This window comes from Cololabis saira, chromosome 5, assembly GCF_033807715.1.
Source record: "Cololabis saira isolate AMF1-May2022 chromosome 5, fColSai1.1, whole genome shotgun sequence".
Classification (NCBI taxonomy): Eukaryota; Metazoa; Chordata; class Actinopteri; order Beloniformes; family Belonidae; genus Cololabis; species Cololabis saira.
In genome coordinates this window covers 1,219,429-1,243,901 of record NC_084591.1, presented here as the reverse complement: position 1 = coordinate 1,243,901, position 24,473 = coordinate 1,219,429, and the positions used below count along the sequence as shown (strand labels likewise).

At 39.0% G+C, this 24,473-nt stretch overlaps 2 protein-coding genes across 2 annotated transcripts in view; both read left to right on the top strand.

The window, feature by feature from the left end:
• LOC133443653 (calcium-binding mitochondrial carrier protein SCaMC-2-like) overlaps positions 1-1,401 on the top strand; it is a 32,178-nt gene extending 30,777 nt beyond the window's left edge. Inside the window, exon 11 of the mRNA XM_061720758.1 lies at positions 991-1,401. Within this exon, the coding sequence (XP_061576742.1) occupies positions 991-1,169 (179 nt within the window). The 3' untranslated portion in view covers positions 1,170-1,401. The remainder of the gene's footprint in view (positions 1-990) is intronic.
• A 3,170-nt stretch (positions 1,402-4,571) lies between these two features.
• On the top strand, positions 4,572-23,129 carry uap1l1 (UDP-N-acetylglucosamine pyrophosphorylase 1, like 1). Its single transcript, XM_061720749.1, has 9 exons — positions 4,572-4,966; positions 5,978-6,182; positions 8,249-8,424; positions 10,208-10,380; positions 11,680-11,873; positions 12,106-12,246; positions 18,062-18,316; positions 20,935-21,022; positions 22,761-23,129. The coding sequence occupies exons 1-9, from the start codon at positions 4,651-4,653 to the stop codon at positions 22,845-22,847; spliced, it is 1,635 nt and encodes a 544-aa protein (XP_061576733.1). The 5' UTR covers positions 4,572-4,650; the 3' UTR covers positions 22,848-23,129.
• Positions 23,130-24,473: the final 1,344 nt, after the last annotated feature.

Sequence of the window (24,473 nt, the reverse complement as noted above, 5' to 3'; positions counted from 1 at the left end):
GTAAAGTTGTACTTTAATCTGGCGTTAGGTAGTAAAGTTGTACTTTAATCTTGTATTAGGTAGTAAAGTTGTACTTTAATCTAGTATTAGGTAGTAAAGTTGTACTTTAATCTAGTATTAGGTAGTAAAGTTGTACTTTAATCTGGCGTTAGGTAGTAAAGTTGTACTTTAATCTAGTATTAGGTAGTAAAGTTGTACTTTAATGTAGTATTAGGTAGTAAAGTTGTACTTTAATCTAGTATTGGGTAGTAAAGTTGTACTTTAATCTGGCGTTAGGTAGTAAAGTTGTACTTTAATCTAGTATTAGGTAGTAAAGTTGTACTTTAATCTGGCGTTAGGTAGTAAAGTTGTACTTTAATCTTGTATTAGGTAGTAAAGTTGTACTTTAATCTAGTATTAGGTAGTAAAGTTGTACTTTAATCTAGTATTAGGTAGTAAAGTTGTAATTTAATCTGGCGTTAGGTAGTAAAGTTGTACTTTAATCTAGTATTAGGTAGTAAAGTTGTAATTTAATCTGGCGTTAGGTAGTAAAGTTGTACTTTAATCTAGTATTAGGTAGTAAAGTTGTACTTTAATCTAGTATCAGGTAGTAAAGTTGTAATTTAATCTAGCGTTAGGTAGATATTTTCTAAATAAAGTTACAATTTTAGAATTTGTTTTTAAAAAGGTATTTAAAAAAAACATACTTTCAAAAAAAAGTTACAATTTCATGGTTTCCTTTTAAAATTGTTTTTTTCTTTTTAAATCTGACATTTTCAAAATAAAGTCGCAATTTTAGAGTTTTATTTTCAAATTATATTCAAAAAAATGTTGACATATTTTCAAAATAAAGTTATAATTTTAGAGTTTGGTTTTTAAATTATATTTTTTTTTAAATCTGATACATTTTCAAAATAAAGTTATGGTTTCCTTTTAAAATTGTTTTTTTTTTTTTTTTTTTTTTTAAATCTGACATATTTTCAAACTAAAGTTCCATGTCCCCCCCTGCAGCCCCGGTGGACGGCGTCCCCCAGAGCTCCATGACGGGCCTCTTCCAGCACATTCTGCGGTCCGAGGGCCCGCGAGGCCTTTACCGCGGCCTCACGCCAAACTTCCTGAAGGTGGCGCCGTCGGTTAGCATCAGCTACGTGGTGTACGAGCACCTGAAGCTAACGCTGGGGGTCACGTGACCCGGACCTGGACCTGGACCTGGACTAGACCTGGACCTGAACCAGACCTGGACCTGGACCTGGTCCAGGACCAGAGAGACCAGAACCAGACCTGGACCTGGACCTGGACCAGACCCAGACTCCCCTCTTGCTGCTTCCCCTCCGGTTCACTTCTGTGGAGGAAAACTATACAATAAAGTTCTAATTTGATGGTGTGGTTTTAAAATGGTTTTATTTTATTATTTTTTTAAATCTGGCATATTTTCAAAATAAAGCTACAATTTTAGACTTGGATTTTAAAATATTTTAAATAATTTTGACATATTTTCAAGTTACAATTTTATGTTTTTTTTAATGACATTTTCAAAATAGTCACAATTTTAAAGTTTGATTTTAAAATAGTACTTTTTTTAAATCTGACATTTTCAAAATAAAGTTACAATTTTATATTTTTTTTTAATGACATATTTTCAAAATAGTCACAATTTTAGAGTTTGATATTCAAATTATATTAAAAAAATTTTTGACATATTTTCAAAATAAAGTTACAATTTTAGAGTTTGATTTTAAAATGGTACTTTTTTTAAATCTGACATTTTCAAAATAAAGTCGCAATTTTAGAGTTTGATTTTCAAATTATATTTTAAAAAGTGTTAACATATTTTCAAAATAAAGTTACAATTCATGGTTTCGTTTTAAAATGGTATTTTGTACAATCTGACATATTTTCAAAATATAGTTACAATTTTATGGTTTGATTTTTAAATGTTTTTTTTTATCTGACATTTTCAAAATAAAGTCGCAATTTTAGAGTTTGATTTTCAAATTATATTTTACATTTTTTTCAGATATTTTCAAAATAAAGTTACAATTTTAGAGTTTGGTTTTAAAATGGATTTAAAGAAAATCTGATACATTTTCAAAATAAAGTTACAATTTTAGAGTTTGATTTTCAAATTATATTTTAAAAAGTGTTAACATATTTTCAAAATAAAGTTACAATTCATGGTTTCGTTTTAAAATTGTATTTTGTACAAATCTGACATATTTTCAAAATATAGTTACAATTTTATGGTTCGATTTTTAAATGTTTTTTTTATCTGACATTTTCAAAATAAAGTCGCAATTTTAGAGTTTGATTTTCAAATTATATTTAAATTTTTTTAAGATATTTTCAAAATAAAGTTACAATTTATAGTTTGGTTTTAAAATGGATTTAAAGAAAATCTGATATATTTTCAAAATAAAGTTACAATTTTATAATTGGTTTTAAAATCTTTTTTTTTAATCTGACATTTTCAAAATAAAGTTAAATAGTAAAAAGTAAAATAAAGTTAGTTTACTGTTCTTTCCCCCCTAATTGTGTGTGTGTGTGTGTGTGTGTGTGTGTGTGTGTGTGTGTGTGTGTGTGTGTGTGTGTGTGTGTGTGTGTGTGTGTGTGTGTGTGTGTCTGTGTGTGTGTGTGTGTGTGTGTGTGTGTGTGTGTGTGTGTGTCCTTCCTGTCCAGTCTTCGTTCCGCTGACTCGGCAGAGTTGCTCGTGACTCGGGTTGTGGTTTTTCTTTTGCTCCGCTCAGAAATCACGTTGCGCTTCTACACCGTCATTTACGTCACGATGCATTCAAATACCCGGGTCGGGAAAAGTCGGAAATTCCAATGTTATTGCTCAAATAAATCCTTTAAATGTCTTAATTTGTCTTCAATCTCAATCCAATCTGGTATTTACTAAATATTTAGGAGAAATGATTCACCAAAAAGTTAAAAAAGTAGAAACGTGTAAACAATAAACTCACTGATATTATATTTGGACTGGAATCTGCCAGATCTGGCAACCTCGACCGAAATTTAGTTTGAAAATGGTATTAAAAAGTCTTAAATCTCGATCCAAGGGTCTTAATTTTAGAATCTTAATCATTAAAAAAAGTTTATTTCATTGTTTTCAGGAGAATTTCCTAAATCTGTGTTGCCAGGTTGGGCAAGTTTCAGCCGTAAAATATATACTTATGCTGCTTTTCTTGGTTTTTCTAAATATGTAGGAGAAATTATTCACAAATAATTTAATAATTGACAGTTTGAACATAGAATGTTTGATTCGGGCTGGTTTTTCATAATTTCTGTGGGTTTTACATCCCGTTTGGGCTGAAACCTGTCAGATCTGGAAACATTGACCTCACAACTGGATTTCTCAGTGAAAAATGGTATTAAAAAGTCTTAAATCTCGATCCAAGGGTCTTCGTTTTATTAAGTTTTACTAAGTTTATTTCTTCATTGTGAGAAGAATCTCCTAAATCTGTGTTGCCAGATTGGGCCCGTTTTAGCTCAATTTGCCTGAAACATATATATTTGGGCTGCTTTTCCTGTTTTTTTACCAGTTATTTAGGAGAGTTTATTAACAAACAATTTAATAATTGACAGTTTGAACATAGAGAATGTTGGGTTTTCATCATTTCGGCAGGTTTTACATCGTGTTTGGGCTGGAACCTGTCAGATCTGGCAACCTCAGCGCTGGATTTCTTAGTGACTTGTCTTAATAAGATTATTGATAATGATTTCATTAGAATAAAATATTAATAATAATTATGGAGGATTTTTTGTTCCAAAATTAAATAAATAAATAACGATTAACCGAATAACTAGCCACAGATGTTAGTATAGAATAGATGTTAGCCACAGACGGTAAATAAATAAATACAGAATTAATTAATTAAATGTGTCATTAATTAATTAAATGCTGAAATAATTTTTTTTTACTTAAAATGAATTGTATTTTAATTAATTGACATATTTAATTCGAATTGTATTTAATTAATGAATTATATATTTAATTCCCATTTTAATTAATGAATTATGTATTTTAATTCCCATTTTAATTAATTATATATTTAATTCCCATTTTAATTAATGATTTATATATTTAATTCCCATTTTAATTAAGGAATTATGTATTTATTTAATTTTGGTAATAATAATAATAATAATAACAATAATAATAATTGTTTCAGTTTTGACTGACAGGGATATACTGTATATTAATTAATTAAATGCTGAGTTTTTTTTTTTACTTAAAATGAATTGTATTTTAATTAATTAATGACATATTTAATTCGAATTGTATTTAATTCATGAATTATATATTTAATTCCCATTTTAATTAATTATGTATTTATTTTAATTAATTAATTAATAATAATAATAATAATAATAATTATTATTATTATTATTATTATTAATACTTATTATTATTAGTATTAATTGTTAATTAATTAATATATTTGTTATAATTATCAATAATAATAATAATAATAATAATAATAATAATAATAATAATAATAATAATAATAATTTCAGTTTTGACTGACAGTGATATATAAACCCAGAAAGTCCCTGAAGCCGTCCGGCCGTAAAGCCCCGTGTATCGGCGCCACCACTTCCCCTTTTCCCCGGGAGAGTTTGTCCGTGTTTCTGGGTTTCTCCGGAGCTCCGACCGAGGCAGCAGCAGCAGCGATGCCGTCCATGCCGTCCCTGGAGCAGCTGCAGCGGGGCCTGGAGGCCGCCGGGCAGGCGCACGTCCTCCGGTTCTGGCCGGAGCTCGGCGCGGAGGAGCGGGCCGCCTTCCTGCGGGAGCTGGGCGGGCTGGACCTGCGCGGGCTGCGGGAGCACTGCGAGGGCGCCGCCCGGGCGGCGGCGGCGGCGGCCGGGGAGGGGAGCCCGGGGGCCGGCCTGGACCGGAGCCCCGACCGGGACATGGAGCCCATCCCTCCGGAGCTCGTCGGCGGCGGGGAGGGAAGCGGAGACGAGCGGTCCCGCTGGGAGGAGGAAGGTACGGGAGAAGTGGAGAACTTTGTTTTCAGTGAACTTATTTCGCTTCATCATTTATTAAATGAGTGTTTAATAAAAACCCACATAAAAAAAAATTAACAGCCTTTTCCGTTTGATTTTATTCATTGTTGATTTTAACTTGTAGCACTGTTTTTAATGAAAACTGCACTAGGAATAAAATGTATTATTATTATTATTATTATTACTATTATTAATATTGTTATTATTATTGTTATTATTATTAATAATAATATTATTATTACTATTATTACTATTATTAATATTATTATTATTGTTATTATTAATAGTATTCATATTATTATTAATAATATTATTATAAATATTATTATTATTATTATTATTATTATTATTAGTGTTTCCAAGCCGGGGTCCGCGGCCCCCTAGTGGTCCGTGGTGATAAATGTTTTTTTCTTTTAAACTTGTTTTAGGGGGATTTATGGGAAATATGACGTCACACAATTTAAAAAAAAAGTGACTTAGCTAGAGAGCTAAAGAGACATTAGCCACAGACGTTAGCTACACACGTTGGAGACAGATAGCTACCAAGGTTAGCAGTAGACATTAACGACAGATGTAAGCTAAAGATGTTAGCGCCAGATGTTAGAGACGGAGGTTAGCGGTAGACATTAACGACGGACGTCAGCCACACACGTTAGCCACAGATGTTAGCTACACACATTAGCTACACACATTAGAGACAGATAGCTACCAAGGTTAGCAGTAGAAATTAACGACAGACAAAAGCTAAAGACGTTAGCGCCAGATTTTTAGCAACAGACATTAGCAACATACGTTAGCAACAGAAGTTAGCGGTAGACATTAACGACAGACGTTAGCCACAGATGGTAAGGACAGATAGCCTCAGATGTTAGCCACAGGCATTAGCTACGAAGCTAAAAACAGATGATATGACTGGGACGTGACAGAGCTTCCTCCAGCTAGCCTCCAGCTAACCTCCAGCTAACCTCCAGCTAACCCCCCCGGCCTCCAGGCCTCCTGCAGATCTCCCAGGGCCGCGTGGGCGTCCTGCTGCTAGCCGGGGGTCAGGGGACCCGGCTGGGGGTCTCGTACCCCAAAGGGATGTACGATGTGGGGCTACCTAGCGGCAAGAGCCTGTACCAGATCCAGGCGGAGCGGCTACGCCGGGTGCAGCAGCTAGCGGAGGAGAGGACCGGGTCCAGGTGCAGAGTTCCCTGGTGAGGAGGGCGGGGGTAGCGCTGCCGGGGGCTAGCTGCTGCTGTAGCTGGGGGCTAACGGATGGTGTAGCGCTGGGGGCTAGCCGCTTTGCTGATGTATGTGGTTAACGCCTGTGCCCAACGTCTATGCTAACATCTGTGGCTAACGTCTGTCACTAATGTCCGTCGCTAACATCTTTAGCAAAACGTCTATTACCATCGTCTGTTGCTCACGTCTGTGGCTAATGCCTATACTAATGTTTGTAGCTAATGGCTGTTGCTAATGTTTGTGGCTAACGTCTGTGGCTAACGTCTATAGTATAGACGTTAGCCACAGACGTTAGCCACATGCGCTAGTATAGACCAGGGATCAGCAACCCAAAATGTTTTAGATCCATATTGGACCAAAAACACAAAAAACAAATATGTCTGGAGCCGCAAAAAATGAAAAGTCTTGTATCAGAATTAGAATGAAGGAACACATGCTGCATGTTTCTATATTAGTTACAACTGGGGGAAGATGTTTTTTTTTATTATACAGTTCGAGAAAAAAATCGAAATCTTGAGAAAAAAGTCGAAATGTCGAGAAAAAAGTCAAAATGATGAGAAAAAAGTCAAAATTTCGAGAAAAAAGTCGAAATGTCAAGATTAATGTTGAAGTACAATCTTGAGAAAAAAGTCGAAATGTCGAGAAAAAAGTAAAAATTTCATGAAAAAAGTCGAAATGTTGAGAAAAAAGTCAAAATTTTATGAAAAAAGCTGAAATGTTGAGAAAAAAGTCAAAATTTCGAGAGAAAAGTCGAAATGTCGAGATTAATGTTGAAGTAAAATCTCAAGAAAAAAGTAGAAATGTTGAGAAAAAAGTCAAAATTGTGAGAAAAAAGTCAAAATTTCGAGAAAAAAGTCGAAATGTCGAGATTAATGTTGAAGTAAAATCTCAAGAAAAAAGTCGAAATGTTGATAAAAAAAGTCGAAATGTCGAGAAAAAAGTCGAAATGTCGAGATTAAAAAGGAAAGGAAAAAAAGAAGAGAAAAGAGAAAAAAGAAAAAGGAAAAAGAAAAGGTCAAACATTTCTGAAAAAGCTCCAGGAGCCACTAGGGCGGCGCTAGAGAGCCCCATGCGGCTCTAGGGCTGTGGGTTGCAGAACCCTGGTATAGACTCTATACTAACGCATGTGGCTATTGTCTATACTAACGTCTGTCGCTAATGTCCGTCGCTATCGTCTTTAGTGAAACATCTATACTAACGTCTTTCACTAACGTCTCTAGCTAACAACCGTCGCTAACGTCTCTTGCTAACATATAGGCCTGTGTTGAAAAGATCGATTCTCCGATTTTAAATCGATTCTCATATTAAATCCTAAAAATCGATTCATATGTCTAAAGATCGATTTAAAAAAAAAAAAAAAAAAAAAAAAAAAAATCATCATTACATTACAATTTTTGGTATTTTTTTGTTTATCCACAAAAAAGGAATATTTTGTTGGACACGAGAATAACTGGTGTCATGTTTTTGCCTTTAAATATGTTTAAAGGTATGAAAACATTAAAGTTTTCAGTTATAATTTCATAAATTGTCTATATTTCATTACTTTATATACTGTCTTGGGGTTACATTTGCATAAAATGCTTAAAGCCAAATTTTCATAAATGGGAAAAACTAAAACAGATTTCCTCCGTCTCTGTTTCCTCCCTGGATCTGTTTGGTAATTCTACACGATGTTTCTGTTTCAGTTCTATCAGCATTCTGGGAGCTGATTGGTCCTTACAGCATCATTAGCTGCAATACTTGCTGTTGAATCTCAATATAATACTAGTATTAATATGTTGCAGAACTACAGTCATATCATTCATGCAACAGCTCAAAAAACTGTTTTATTAAAACTAACCCAAATCAATATCGGAATCAGATCAAATCAAATCTTGATCATCGATTCTGAATCTTAAGAATCGGAATCGAATTGATTCTTGATATTTGAATTGATCCCCAGCCCTACTAACATATATACTAATGTCTATAACAACGTCCATCGCTAACGTGTGTTGCTACCGTTGGGGCCCCTGAACTCTGACCCCCGGCTCCCCAGGTACATCATGACCAGCGACTTCACGCTAGCCGCCACCGAGAGCTTCTTCCAGCAGAACCGCTACTTCGGCCTGGAGCCCGCTAACGTGGTGATGTTCGAGCAGCGGATGCTGCCGGCCGTGTCGCTGCAGGGGAAGCTGCTCCTGCAGGGGAAAGGGAAGGTCGCCATGGCGCCAGGTAGGTGACATAAAAACATAGACATATAAACGTAGACGCCCCATCCAGCGCTGAGCCGTACGTCACCGACGCCGCCATGTTGGATGTTCAAGACTGTAAACTAATACAAGTAAATGGACTTATTTTCCTAAAGCATCTTTCTACAAAGAAATGTACGTTTTACGTCTCATTTATTCATTCACACATGCACTTTTTTCCTCTTTTTTTTCTCTTTTTTCCCCTCTTTTTTCCGCTTTTTTCTTTTTTTCCTTTTTTTCTTTTTTCATTTTTTCTTCTTTTTCCTCTTTTTTCCTTTTTTTCTCTTTTTTCATCTTTTTTCATCTTTTTTTCTTTTTTCCTCTGTTCCTTTTTTCATCTTTTTTTCCTCTTTTTTCATTTTTTCCTCCTTTTTTCCCCTCTTTTTTCTTTTATAATCTTTTTTTTTACTCTTTTTTCCTCCCTTTTCCCTTTTTTCTCTTTTTCTCTTTTTTCCCTCTTTTTTTTCTTTTTTCATATTTTTTCTCTTTTTTTACTCTTTTTTCCTTATTTTCAAAATAAGAAATGTATGTTTTACGTCTCATTTATTCATTCACACACGCACTAATATACTTGGGAAACAGTTAGGCACCAAATATAATATATTTAATTTTCTCAGATGGCAAAAATAATAACTTTATTAATCCCACATAGGAGTAATTCTCTCAATTTTCTCATCAACAAAGCATAGTTTACATAAAAATATTTTAAAATTTTCAAGTAACAAAATAACATATTTGAACCATTTTTCTGATTTTTTCAGTTACTTTATTGTCTGAAAAAATGGTTCAAATGTTATTTTATTGTCTGAAAAATGGTTCAAATATGTTATTTGAAAATGTTTTAATTAGTTTTGTTGATGAGAAAATATGTTTCTCTATTCTTCTTATTTTTGTGAGGGGGATATATATTGTTTTTCGGCACTACCTTGTTCTCTATAGCTGATAGAACATGAATTACTCCTATGTGGGATCAATAAAGTTCTTATTTTTGCCATCTGAGAAAATTAAATATATTATATTTGGTGGCTAACTGTTTCCCAAGTATATTAGTGGGTGTGTGTGCATTTCTTTGTAGAAAGACGCTTTATGAAAATAAGGAAAAATGAGGAGAAAAAGAGGAAAAATGAGGAAAAAAAGAAGAAAAAATGAGAAAAAAGAGGAAAAAAAGGGAGGAAAAAAGAGGAAAAAAGTGAAAAAAGAGGGGAAAAAAAGAAAAAGAGGAAAAAATTGCGTGTGTGAATGAATAAATGAGACGTAAAACGTACATTTCTTTGTAGAAAGATGCTTTATGAAAATAAGGAAAAAAGAGGAAAAAAATAGGAAAAAAAGAGGGGAAAAAAGGAGGAAAAGAGTAAAAAAAAAGATGATGAAAGAAAAAAAGAGGGAAAAAAAGATGAAAAAAGGGAAAAAAGATGAAAAAAAGAGGAAAAAAGAGGAAAAAATGAAAAAAGGAACAAAGGAAAAAAGATGAAAAAAAATTAAAAAAGAGGGGGAAAAGGAGGAAAAAAAGAGGAAAAAAGTGCATGTGTGAATGAATAAATGAGACGTAAAACGTACATTTCTTTGTAGAAAGACGCTTTATGAAAATAAGTCCATTTACTTGTATTAGTTTACAGTCTTGAACATCCAATATGGCGGCGACGTTGACGTATCGCTGCAGCAGCAAGAACACTCGATGGGGCGTCTACGTATTTATGTCTGGGTGAAACGCGTGAACCGCCCCCGCCGCCGCGACGGGGCGGCTACTTAGCTCCGCGCTCTTCCAGATGGGAACGGCGGGCTGTACCAGGCGCTAGCGGACCACCAGGTGCTGGAGGACATGAAGGAGAAGGGGGTGGAGTTCCTGCAGGTGTACTGCGTGGACAACATCCTGGTCAAGATGGCCGACCCCGTGTTCCTGGGCTTCTGCGTGAGCCGAGGCGCCGACTGCGGCGCGAAGGTGCTAGTAGGAGCCGCCGCTTGAGTTCGCCGGAGCCCCGCCCCTTCTCCTGCGTTTGGCCACGTCTGTCGCTAACATCTATATTAACGTCTGTCGCTAACGTCTGACGCTATCTGTGGCTAATGTCTGTCGCTAACGTCAGTCGCTAATGTCTGTCGCTAACATCTGTTGCTAATGTCTATGGCTAACGCCCGCTGCTGGCATCTTTAGCAATGTCGCCAACATGTCGCTAACATTTGTCGCTAACTTCCGCCACTAACATCTGTCGCTAACGTCCATTGCTAAGGTCTGACGCTAATGTCTGACGCTAACGTCCGCCGCTAACATCAGTCGCTAATGTCTGTCGTTGATTTCTGACGCTAACGTCCGTCGCTAACGTCCGACGCTAACGTCCGCCACTAACATCTGTCGCTAACGTCCATTGCTAATGTCTGACGCTAATGTCTGACGTTAACGTCAGTCGTTAACGTCAGTCGCTAACGTCCGCCGCTAATATCCGTTGCTAACGTCTGACGCTAACGTCCGTGGCTAACGTCTGTCGCTAACGTCCGCGGCTAACGTCCGTCACTAACGTCTGTCACTAACGTCCATTGCTAATGTCTGACGCTAACGTCAGTCGCTAACGTCAGTCGCTAACGTCAGTCGCTAACGTCAGTCGCTAACGTCCACCGCTAACATCCGTTGCTAACGTCTGACGCTAACGTCCGTGGCTAATGTCTGTCGCTAACGTCCGTCACTAACGTCCATTGCTAATGTCTGACGCTAATGTCTGACGCTAACGTCAGTCGCTAACGTCAGTCGCTAATGTCCGCCGCTAACATCCGTTGCTAACGTCTGACGCTAACGTCCGTGGCTAACGTCTGCTCTTCCAGGTGGTGCGTAAGTGGCTAACATCCGTTGCTAACGTCTGCCGCTAACATCAGTCGCTAATGTCTGTTGTTGATTTCTGACGCTAACGTCCGTCGCTAACGTCCGTGGCTAACGTCTGCTCTTCCAGGTGGTGCGTAAGCGGCTAACATCCGTTGCTAACGTCTGTCGCTAACGTCCGCGGCTAACGTCTGCTCTTCCAGGTGGTGCGTAAGCGGCTAACATCTGTCGCTAACGTCCACGCTAACGTCTGCTCTTCCAGGTGGTGCGGAAGCGGCTAACATCCGTTGCTAACGTCTGCCGCTAACATCAGTCGCTAATGTCTGTTGTTGATTTCTGACGTTAACGTCCGTGGCTAACGTCCATGCTATCGTGTGCTCCTCCAGGTGGTGCGTTAGCGGCTAACGTCCATGCTATCGTGTGCTCCTCCAGGTGGTGCGTAAGCGGCACCCCGGGGAGCCGGTGGGCGTGGTCTGCCGGGTGCGGGGCGTCCCCCGGGTGCTGGAGTACAGCGAGCTGCGGCCGGAGACGGCCCGGCTCCGCGGCCCGGAGGGGCAGCTGCTCTACGGCGCCGGCAACATCTGCATCCACTTCTTCACCCGGGGCTTCCTGCAGGAGCTGGCCCAGTAAGAGAGGGAGTTATTTTAAAAATAAAAAACGATATTTTTATCGTTATTTTTATAATTATCAGGATAAATGCCAGAGATGACCGTGATACATGTTTTAGTCCGTACCGCCCAGCCCTGCCCTGAACCCCCCAGACCTGACCATCCCTACCCCCCCCCCGGGGTCTCCCCCCCACCCATCCCTACCCCCCCCGGGGTCTCCCCCCCACCCATCCCTACCCCCCCCCCACAGGAAGTTCCTGGGCCGGCTGGACCAGCACGTCGCCCTGAAGAAAGTTCCGTTCCTGGACGACGACGGGAACCTGGTGACGCCTGGAGAACCCAACGGAATCAAGATGGAGAAGTTCGTGTTTGACGTCTTCCCTTTCTCCAGGTACGGAGGGAGGAAGAGGAGGAGGAGGGAGGAAGAGGAGGATGAAGGTAGAGGATGATGAAGTTTTTCTTTAAGTTTTTTCGTATGTTTTTTCGTGCGTTTTTTTGTACGTTTTTTCGTGCGTTTTTTCGTGCATTTTTCGTGCGTTTTTTCGTGCGTTTTTCTTACGTTTTTTCGTACGTTTTTCCGTGCGTTTTTTTGTACGTTTTTTCGTGCGTTTTTTGTGCGTTTTTTGTGCGTTTTTTCGTGCATTTTTCGTGCGTTTTTTTTGTACGTTTTTTCGTGCATTTTTCGTGCGTTTTTTCGTACGTTTTTTCGTGCGTTTTTCGTGCGTTTCTTCGTGCGTTTCTTCGTGCGTTTTTCGTGCGTTTTTTGTATGTTTATTCGTGCGTTTTTCGTGCGTTTTTTTGTACGTTTTTTCATGCGTTTTTCGTGCGTTTTTTGTACGTTTTTTCGTGCGTTTCTCGTGCGTTTCTTCGTGCGTTTTTTCGTGTGTTTTTCGTGCGCTTTTCCGTGCGTTTTTTCGTGCGTTTTTCGTGCGTTTTTCGTGCGTTTCTTCGTGCGTTTTTTCGTGCGTTTTTATGTTTTTTCGTATGTTTTTTCGTGCGTTTTTTCATACGTTTTTTCGTAGGTTTTTTTGTGCGTTTTTAGTACGTTTTTTTGTATGTTTTTTCGTACGTTTTTTCGTACGTTTTTTATGTTTTTTTCGTATGTTTTTTCGTACGTTTTTTCGTACGTTTTTTTGTGCGTTTTTCGTGCGTTTCTTTGTGCGTTTTTTCGTGCTTTTTTTCGTGCGTTTTTTTGTACGTTTTTCGTGCGTTTTTTATGTTTTTTCGTATGTTTTTTCGTACGTTTTTTCATACGTTTTTTCGTGCGTTTTTTCGTCCGTTTTTTATGTTTTTTCGTACGTTTTTTCGTGCGTTTTTTCGTGTGTTTTTCGTGCGCTTTTCCGTGCGTTTTTTCGTGCGTTTTTCGTGCGTTTTTCGTGCGTTTCTTCGTGCGTTTTTTCGTGCGTTTTTATGTTTTTTCGTATGTTTTTTCGTGCGTTTTTTCATACGTTTTTTCGTGCGTTTTTTTGTACGTTTTTTCGTACGTTTTTTCGTGCGTTTTTTCGTACGTTTTTTTGTGCGTTTTTAGTACTTTTTTTGTATGTTTTTTCGTACGTTTTTTCGTACGTTTTTTATGTTTTTTTCGTATGTTTTTTCGTACGTTTTTTCGTACGTTTTTTTGTGCGTTTTTCGTGCGTTTCTTTGTGCGTTTTTTCGTGCTTTTTTTCGTGCGTTTTTTTGTACGTTTTTCGTGCGTTTTTTATGTTTTTTCGTATGTTTTTTCGTACGTTTTTTCATACGTTTTTTCGTGCGTTTTTTCGTCCGTTTTTTATGTTTTTTCGTACGTTTTTTCGTGCGTTTTTTCGTACGTTTTTTTGTGCGTTTTTTCGTCCGTTTTTTATGTTTTTTCGTACATTTTTTTGTGCGTTTTTTCGTACGTTTTTTCGAAGGTAGAGGAGGATGATGAAGGTAGAGGATGATGAAGGTAGAGGATGATGATGAAGGTAGAGGATGATGAAGGTAGAGGATGATGAAGGTAGAGGATGATGAAGGTAGAGGAGGATGATGAAGGTAGAGGATGATGAAGGTAGAGGATGATGAAGGTAGAGGATGATGAAGGTAGAGGATGATGAAGGTAGAGGAGGATGAAGGTAGAGGATGATGAAGGTAGAGGATGATGAAGGTAGAGGATGATGAAGGTAGAGGATGATGAAGGTAGAGGAGGATGATGAAGGTAGAGGATGATGAAGGTAGAGGAGGATGATGAAGGTAGAGGATGATGAAGGTAGAGGATGATGATGAAGGTAGAGGAGGATGAAGGTAGAGGATGATGATGAAGGTAGAGGAGGATGATGAAGGTAGAGGAGGATGATGAAGGTAGAGGATGATGAAGGTAGAGGATGATGAAGGTAGAGGATGATGAAGGTAGAGGATGATGAAGGTAGAGGAGGATGATGAAGGTAGAGGAGGATGATGAAGGTAGAGGAGGATGATGAAGGTAGAGGATGATGAAGGTAGAGGATGATGAAGGTAGATGATGATGAAGGTAGAGGATGATGAAGGTAGAGGAGGATGATGAAGGTAGAGGATGATGAAGGTAGAGGATGATGAAGGTAGAGGATGATGAAGGTAGAGGAGGATGAAGGTAGAGGATGATGAAGGTAGAGGAGGATGAAGGTAGAGGATGATGAAGGTAGAGGATGATGAAGGTAGAGGATGATGAAGGTAGAGGAGGATGATGAAGGTAGAGGATGATGAAGGTAGAGGAGGATGATGAAGGTAGAGGAGGATGATGAAGGTAGAGGATGATGAAGGTAGAGGAGGATGAAGGTAGAGGATGATGAAGGTAGAGGATGATGAAGGTAGAGGATGATGAAGGTAGAGGAGGATGATGAAGGTAGAGGATGATGAAGGTAGATGATGATGATGAAGGTAGAGGAGGATGATGAAGGTAGAGGATGATGAAGGTAGAGGAGGATGATGAAGGTAGAGGATGATGAAGGTAGAGGATGATGAAGGTAGAGGATGATGAAGGTAGAGGAGGATGATGAAGGTAGAGGAGGATGATGAAGGTAGAGGAGGATGATGAAGGTAGAGGATGATGAAGGTAGAGGATGATGAAGGTAGAGGAGGATGAAGGTAGAGGAGGATGAAGGTAGAGGATGATGAAGGTAGAGGATGATGAAGGTAGAGGAGGATGATGAAGGTAGAGGAGGATGAAGGTAGAGGAGGATGAAGGTAGAGGATGATGAAGGTAGAGGATGATGAAGGTAGAGGAGGATGAAGGTAGAGGAGGATGAAGGTAGAGGATGATGAAGGTAGAGGATGATGAAGGTAGAGGAGGATGATGAAGGTAGAGGAGGATGATGAAGGTAGAGGAGGATGAAGGTAGAGGAGGATGATGAAGGTAGAGGAGGATGAAGGTAGAGGATGATGAAGGTAGAGGAGGATGATGAAGGTAGAGGATGATGAAGGTAGAGGATGATGATGAAGGTAGAGGAGGATGAAGGTAGAGGAGGATGATGAAGGTAGAGGAGGATGAAGGTAGAGGATGATGAAGGTAGAGGATGATGAAGGTAGAGGATGATGAAGGTAGAGGATGATGAAGGTAGAGGAGGATGATGAAGGTAGAGGATGATGAAGGTAGAGGAGGATGAAGGTAGAGGATGATGAAGGTAGAGGAGGATGATGAAGGTAGAGGATGATGAAGGTAGAGGAGGATGATGAAGGTAGAGGAGGATGATGAAGGTAGAGGAGGATGATGAAGGTAGAGGAGGATGATGAAGGTAGAGGATGATGAAGGTAGAGGATGATGAAGGTAGAGGATGATGAAGGTAGAGGAGGATGATGAAGGTAGAGGATGATGAAGGTAGAGGAGGATGATGAAGGTAGAGGATGATGAAGGTAGAGGATGATGAAGGTAGAGGAGGATGAAGGTAGAGGATGATGAAGGTAGAGGATGATGATGAAGGTAGAGGATGATGATGAAGGTAGAGGATGATGAAGGTAGAGGATGATGAAGGTAGAGGATGATGAAGGTAGAGGATGATGAAGGTAGAGGATGATGAAGGTAGAGGAGGAGGATGAAGGTAGAGGAGGATGATGAAGGTAGAGGATGATGAAGGTAGAGGATGATGAAGGTAGAGGAGGATGAAGGTAGAGGATGATGAAGGTAGAGGATGATGATGAAGGTAGAGGATGATGAAGGTAGAGGATGATGAAGGTAGAGGAGGATGAAGGTAGAGGATGATGAAGGTAGAGGAGGATGAAGGTAGAGGATGATGAAGGTAGAGGATGATGAAGGTAGAGGAGGATGATGAAGGTGGAGGAGGATGAAGGTAGAGGAGGATGATGAAGGTAGAGGATGATGAAGGTAGAGGAGGATGATGAAGGTAGAGGAGGATGATGAAGGTAGAGGATGATGAAGGTAGAGGATGATGAAGGTAGAGGATGATGAAGGTAGAGGAGGATGATGAAGGTAGAGGATGATGAAGGTAGAGGAGGATGAAGGTAGAGGATGATGAAGGTAGAGGATGATGAAGGTAGAGGATGATGAAGGTAGAGGAGGAGGATGAAGGTAGAGGATGATGAAGGTAGAGGATGATGAAGGTAGAGGAGGATGAAGGTAGAGGAGGATGATGAAGGTAGAGGATGATGATGAAGGTAGAGGAGGATGAAGGTAGAGGAGGATGATGAAGGTAGAGGAGGATGATGAAGGTAGAGGAGGATGATGAAGGTAGAGGAGGATGAAGGTAGAGGAGGATGAACGTTTTTTCGTGCGTTTTTTTGTACGTTTTTTTGTGCGTTTTTTCCTGCGTTTTTTCATACGTTTTATCGTGCGTTTTTTCGTGCGTTTTTCCGTACGTTTTTTCATGCGTTTTTTTGTACGATTTTTCGTACGGTGGGGCGGCAGTAGCCGCAGTAGCCGCCCCAGCAGGTGGTAGAGCGGGTGGTCCAATGATCGGAAGGTCAGCGGTTCGAATCCCGCTCTGTCCCAGTTTGCTGTCGTAGTGTCCTTGGGCAAGACACCTTACCCACCTGCCCCGTATGAATGTGTTTGAATGTGTATGAATGTTGGTGGTGGTCGGAGGGGCCGTTAGGCGCTATATGGCAGCCACGCTTCTGTCAGTCTGCCCCCGGGCAGCTGTGGCTACAAACGTAGCAGCTGTGGCTACAAACGTAGCTACCACCAGTGTTGTGCTAGTTACTGAAAAATAGTAACTAGTTACTGTTACTAGTTACTTCATTAAAAAAGTAACTCAGTTAGTAACTCAGTTACTTAGACCAAAAAGTAATGCGTTACTATGAAAACTATTGAGAAAAAAGTCGAAATGTTGAGAAAAAAAATTGAAATGTTGAGAAAAAAAATTGAAATGTTGAGAAAAAAGTCAAGAAAAAACTTGAAATTTTGATGAAAAAGTTGAAATTTTGAGAAAAAAGTCGAGAAAAAAGTTGAAATTTTGAGAAAAAAGTTGAAATGTCAAACGCACGAAAAAACGCACGCCAGGGCAGCTGTGGCTACAAACGTTGCAGCTGTGGCTACAAACGTAGCAGCTGTGGCTACAAACGTAGCAGCTGTGGCTACAAACGTAGAAGCTGTGGCTACAGACGTAGCAGCTGTGGCTACAAACGTAGCAGCCGGGGCTACAAACGTATTATATTTGGACTGGAATCTGCCAGATCTGGCAACCTCGACCTACATTTAGTTTGAAAATGGTATTAAAAAGTCTTAAATCTCGATCCAAGGGTCTTAATTTTAGAATCTTAATCATTAAAAAACGTTTATTTCATCGTTTTCAGGAGAATTTCCTAAATCTGTGTTGCCAAGTTTCAGCCGTAAAATATATACTTATGCTGCTTTTCTTGGTTTTTCTAAATATATAGGAGAAATTATTCACAAATAATTTAATAATTGACAGTTTGAACATAGAATGTTTGATTCGGGCTGGTTTTTCATAAATTCTGTGGGTTTTACATCCCGTTTGGGCTGGAACCTGTCAGATCTGGAAACATTGAGCTCACAACTGGATTTCTCAGTGAAAATGGTATTGAAAAGTCTTAAATCTCGATCCAAGGGTCTTCGTTTTAGAATTTTAATCATTAAAAAAGTTTATTTCTTCATTGTGAGAAGAATCTCCTAAATCTGTTGCCAGATTGGGCACATTTTAGCTCAATTTGCCTGAAACATATATATTTGTGCTGCTTTTCCTGTTACAAATAATTTAATAATTGATATAATAATTGATAAATAATAATATAATCCATAGCAACTTCGTGCTGTTCGAGGCCGTGAGGGAGGAGGAGTTTTCCCCGCTGAAAAACGCCGACGGAGCGGCCGCCGACACCCCGACCACGGCCCGGGACTCCCTGCTGGCTCTGCACCGGCGCTGGCTGTTCGCCGCCGGGGCCGCGCTGCTGGACGGCCCGGGGGACGGACCCGGGGACGGGGAACCCCCCGGGACCGGGGAACCCCCCGGGAATCCCCCCGGGACCGGGGAACCCCCCGCAGCTCCGTCACACAGGTCAGATCACTCGTATTGTTTGAGGGGGCGGGTACGGTGGCCGAGACCCGCCATTGCAGAAAATTAAAGAAACGCTGCAAATAAAAAGAAAAGCCGCTGCAAATAAAATAAGTGCTTTGCAAATATAAAGAAACGCTGCTGCAAATAAAATAAACGCTGCAAATAAAAAGAAACGCTGCTGCAAATAAAATAAACGCTGCAAATAAAAAGAAACGCTGCTGCAAATAAAATAAACGCTGCAAATAAAATAAACGCTGCAAATATAAAGAAACGCTGCTGCAAATAAAATAAACGCTGCTGCAAATATAAAGAAACGCTGCAAATATAAAGAAAGGCTGCTGCAAATAAAATAAACGCTGCTGCAAATATAAAGAAACGCTGCTGTAAATAAAATAAACGCTGCTGCAAATAAAATAAACGCTGCTGCAAATATAAAAAAACGCTGCTGCAAATAAAATAAACGCTGCTGCAAATAAAATAAACGCTGCTGCAAATAAAATAAACGCTGCTGCAAATATAAAGAAACGCTGCTGCAAATAAAATAAACGCTTTGCAAATATTAAGAAACGCTGCTGCAAATAAAATAAACGCTGCTGCAAATATAAAGAAACGCCGCTGCAAATTTAAAAAAAAACGACGCAAATAAAAAAGCCACAACAGAAGTGAATTACCGGGGACTATTTTTGCCGATGCACCGGTGTTTTTTACGTGAGAGGTAGAAGAAGACGACAAAGAGGACGTAAGTGAAAAGGAAGAAATAAGAAGAGCGAGGAATAAGAAGAACAACGAACGAGAAAATAAATGAAAAGGTTAGTGTTCAACGTCGCTACGTGTAATTTTTAATGTGCGACACCGGTGCATCGGCAAAAATAGTCCCCGGTAATTCGCTTCCGTTGTGGCTTTTTTATTTCCCTCGTTTTTTTATTTTATTTGCAGCTGGGTTTCTTTATTTTTGCAGCATTTATTTTATTTGCAGGGGCGTTTCTTTTTGTTTGCAGTGTTTATTTTATTTGCTAAGCGTTTATTTAATTTGCAGCAGCGTTTGTTTCTGTTTGCAGCGTTACTTTTATTTTCAGTCTCTGCCACCGTAGGCAGGGCTACCGTATTGGCCCCGAATATAAGACAGTGTATTTTGCATTGAAATAAGACTGAAAAAGTGGGGAAAAGTTGGAGATTTTACACGTCCCGACTGCTCTCCTTGCGCAAGTCAAAAGATACTTAACTGTGTCTGTGTCTTCTTTTTGTCTCCAGAAAGTTTGATGATACAAATGTTAAGTGCCTGAACCTAATAGTCGTCTTCCATTCGGGGTCTAGACGTTATACCCATTCACAACGCTAGATGGCGCCAGATATCTTTAAAGCGAATGCGGAAATTAACTTCCCCAGGCCAAAGTGAACCCATGTCACGAAGAAGAAAAATAAAAATAGCGGTAGCACGAAGAATAAAAATAAAAATAGCGGTAGCACGAAGAAGAAAAATAAAAATAGCAGAAAAGAAAAGAGAAGAAAATAAGAGAAGAGATAACAGAAAATGGAGAAACGTAGCAACAATCAGGAGAAAAGAGGGTGGAGGTTCGGCAGGTGAACCGGCAGCTGAGGAGAAGTTATGATGCAAACTTCAACATGATGGTTGGAATGAGGCAAAATAACAGGCTTTTTCTCTACAATATATTGTTATAATCATTTGTTTCAGATTATTTTCTGGATAAAATTTGAATTTGGTGTTCAAAAACCTTTTTCAAACTTGAGTCTTGAAAAAGAGGATCGTCTTACAATCAGGGTCATCTTATATTTGGGCTAATACGGTATTTTACTTTTTTTTTTTTCTCCTTTTTTTCTTCTTTTTCGACCCTTTTCAACCACATTTATTCAACCAATCTTTTTTCTAAACTATAAAAAAACTATAAAATTGTACCTTATTTTGAAAGTGCCTTTTTTTTTCATACCATTTTAAACCAAATTATAAAATTGTAACTTTATTTTGAAAATATGTCACTCGTTTTTTTTAATACCATTTTATTTTATTTTTTTATAAATCTTTTTATTGGTATTTTTTGGCAATAATAAAATGGGGAAAAAAACAACTCAAAACCAACCCTATCAAATATGCCATCTTTTAAACCCCTTTAATACCATTTTAAACCAAACTGTAACTTTATTTCTAAAACATTTCACTCCGGTTTTTTTAAGTACTTTTTTAAAACGAAACTATAAAATTGTAACTTTATTTTGAAAATATGTCACTCAGATTTATTTTTTTAAATACCATTTTAAACCAAACTATAAAACTGTACCTTTATTTCAAAAATATGTCACTCGGTTTTTTTAAGTACTATTTTAAAAGGAAACTATAAAATGGTAACTTTATTTTGAAAATGTAACTCAGATTTCTTTTTTAAAGATCATTTAAAGCGAAACCATAAAATTGTACCTTATTTTGAAAATTCTTTTTTTTAAATACCATTTTAAACCAAACCATTAAATTGTAACTTTATTTTGAAAATGTCATTTAAAAAAAAGATAGAAGTCCCATTAAAGCCACGCCCCCAACCGTTCCCGTCCTATGACAGCGAAGGGGGCGGGGCTTATGAACTAGTTTCTTCTCCGTCTCTCTCCAGCGCGTCATCAGGAGGCCACGCCCCCGCGCCAGGAGGCCACGCCCCCGCACCGGTGGAGATCTCCCCGCTGGTTTCGTACTTCGGAGAGGTAAGAGTCTCTTTCTTTGTGTTGAATTCACATAGACATATATACGTGGACGCCTCATAGACCCTGCCTATTGGAGCTGACGTTCAGCGCGGCCGCCATCTTGGATGGGTCTCCAATGCGGCCGCCATCTTGAATGGGTCTCCAATGCGGCCGCCATCTTGGATGGGTCTCCAACGCGGCCGCCATCTTGGATGGGTCTCCAACGCGGCCGCCATCTTGGATGGGTCTCCAACACGGCCGCCATCTTGGATGGGTCTCCAACGCGGCCGCCATCTTGGATGGGTCTCCAACGCGGCCGCCATCTTGGATGGGTCTCCAACGCGGCCGCCATCTTGGATGGGTCTCCAACGCGGCCGCCATCTTGGATGGGTCTCCAACGGCCCCAGTGCGTTTATTTCTACTGAGGAAGGTTTTATCCCCGACTACAATCATCCATAACTCCCCAACTTTTTACCCAATTTTCACACAGTTTGGTTTGTTACAAACGGCAGAGATTTAGTTATGATACAGGAAGCTGTCACACATTAGAAAATTTATTAATTTTGTATTTTAATAAAGAAACAAAGTTTGATTGTTCATTTGATATATATATATATATATATATATATATATATATATATATATATATATATATATATATATATATATATATATATATATATATATATATATGATGCACTTAGGTTGCTGCTGCGTGTTCCTAGGTGGCATAGTGCCAGTCAATTGTTTGTGTCCAACAGAGTGCCAACTTGTGAGGCTCTCTTAAGGCAGTTGATGTTTGGTTTTATGTGTCGATTGGACAAATCAGAGAACCACATAATTGAAGCTTTAGTCAGCCCATTGAAAAGCTGTTATAGATTCACCTCTAGGCTAAGGTGGCATTGGTGCAATAGCTTGTATGTTTTATAAATTGAATATTTTACAAGCAATAGCTTGTATGTATTATAGATGTATATTTAATATTTTTGTATTTCTTTTTTTTTTAATACGTTTTATATTGTATTATGTTTTATATGGACCTGTGTCTGCAATAAAGTTGATATATATATATATATATATATATATATATATATATATATATATATATATATATATATATACAGTGTTGGGGTAGTTACTCAAGTAATCCCTTGCGCTACTTAGTTACTGGTTGCTGAAAGTAACTAGTTACATTACTTTTGGATTACTCCGCAATATCAGAAAATTAGAACATTGTGATTTTCTGTAATGCAATTACAAAAACAAAAATGTCATCCATTCTGGATTCCTTACAAATCAACTGAAATATTGCAAGCCTTTTATTATTTTAATATTGCTGATCATGGTTTACAGCTTAAGAAAACTCAAACATCCTATCTCAAAAAATTTGAATATTCTGGGAATCTTAATCTTAAACTGTAAGCCATAATCAGCAATATTAAAATAATAAAAGGCTTGCAATATTTCAGTTGATTTGTATTGAATCAATAACTGTAACTCTGTAACTGTAACTCTGTAACTGTAACTCTGTAACTGTAACTCTGTAACTCTGTAACTGTAACTCTGTAACTGTAACTCTGTAACTCCAGTGTAGTTAATTTAGCCTGGAGTGAGGAGACCCATCCAAGATGGCGGCCGTGCTAGATTACGTTCCAGCGTGTCATGAGGCGTCTACGTATAAATGTCTATGTTGAATTGGTGTAAAAGTCCCTGGAACTGGTCTCAGTGGTTCTGGTTCTCGTTCTGGTTGTGGTTGCAGGGCCTGGAGCAGCTGGTGGGAGGGAGAACGCTGGCGACTCCTCTCATCCTGGACGAGAAGAAGGCCGAGGAGCTGCGGGCCACGTGACCCGGATGGAGGCCCCGCCCCCTTTTTCAAATCCACTAATCGAGTGTGATGACGACGTACATGATGATGACGTTGATTTGTTAAAGAAAATAAAAGGAAGATGAACTGAGATGAACTCTGTCTCTGGTTTCAAGTTGTTTTTTGACCTTATATGTATGTTCTTATAATCTTATAAATATATCTCCAAGTATTCCATTACTCCATTGTTTATGTAATAACTGCTCGGGGGTCATGTTCTGGGTATGGGTCTCTGGAAAGCATCTAGAGACAACTCTGTTGTATTAGACGCTATATAAATAAAATTGAATTGAATTGAATTGAATTATTTGGGAAAACAAATCCTCCCCACTCATCAAAACCAGTTCCTCTACATACTGTATATGTATATTTCCCACAAATATCTCAGTGTTCCAACACTTCTTATGGACCTCAAGTCCTGCATATACTATAAGTCCCTCACTGGACTACTCTTGGTTCCCAGACCAACATGGCACTCTGGCCATTCTCTCTTTAATGTTACCCGAGATATTAAACCTTTTTTTAGAAGAGCGAGTCAAATTCTAAGGCAGGAGAAGCAAAACATTCTCACAACACAATCAAATTCAAGTGTTATGAAACTGCAAGCATTCCGAGACATCTCTACAAAGAAACCTTCTCAATAAGCCCTGCTCATAACCACACACAGCGGACTTACCTACATTTCAGGATGACGTCAACCATTCTCTGCCACTCCAATTCAGACTTTCGACAACAACCCAGCAACAATAATTTGTGATTTTGTAAAAGGACCCCTTACCTCTGAATAATTTGGATAGAAGTCACTGGTGTGTCGTTGGTCTGGAAAAAGGAGTTTCTATCGAAGGTCTATTGTCATCCGGGTAACGGCACCAAATTGTTGAAGAATAATATAAAATCCATTTCAGAAGGCTGCCGCGATGTAGTGAGCTTTATTCAGTAAGCCGGCGGTGAGAAGACCTTCACGGATCGTATCCGAGTTGGTGTGCCGACCACGAATGGTTGAAATCATGACTCTTTATACAGTAAGTTCAAAGCACAAAAGGCAGGAATCAACAAGCCAAATGTGAGAGACAAAAAGCAATTTACAGTCGGATGTGATCTGTGGCCAAATGCCGTTATCGGGCATTTGGCCTGAATGTCAGTGAGTTGTAAATTACCCCATAGGGAGTTCCCGTGGTTCAAGTCTGTGGTGAGGCCATCATCCATCCATCCATTCATCCATCCATCATCCATCCATCATCCATCCATCATCCATCCATCAATCATCCATCCATCCATCCATTATCCATCCATCATCCAATATCCACCCATCCATCCATCATCCAATATCCATCCATCATCCATCCATCCATCATCCATCCATCCATCCATCATCCATCAATCATCCATCCATCATCCATCCATCATCCATCCATATATCCATCCATCATCCATCCATCATCCATCCATCCATCATCCAATATCCATCCATCCATCATCCAATATCCATCCATCCATCATCCATCCATCCATCATCCATCCATCATCCATCCATCCATATATCTATCCATTTCCCATTACATACACCCTTTCTAGCATTTTATGCTAAACCACAAAAAAATAGGAAAT

What these genes read in the sequence shown, in the direction of transcription:
- uap1l1 (XM_061720749.1), top strand. Translation starts at nt 4,651, where the DNA reads ATGCCGTCCATGCCGTCCCTGGAGCAGCTGCAGCGGGGCCTGGAGGCC. An exon ending in GAAGGTCGCCATGGCGCCAG is followed by an intron (nt 8,425 to 10,207) that starts GTAGGTGACATA and finishes GCGCTCTTCCAG; the next exon opens with ATGGGAACGGCGGGCTGTAC. An exon ending in TGGTTTCGTACTTCGGAGAG is followed by an intron (nt 21,023 to 22,760) that starts GTAAGAGTCTCT and finishes TTGTGGTTGCAG; the next exon opens with GGCCTGGAGCAGCTGGTGGG.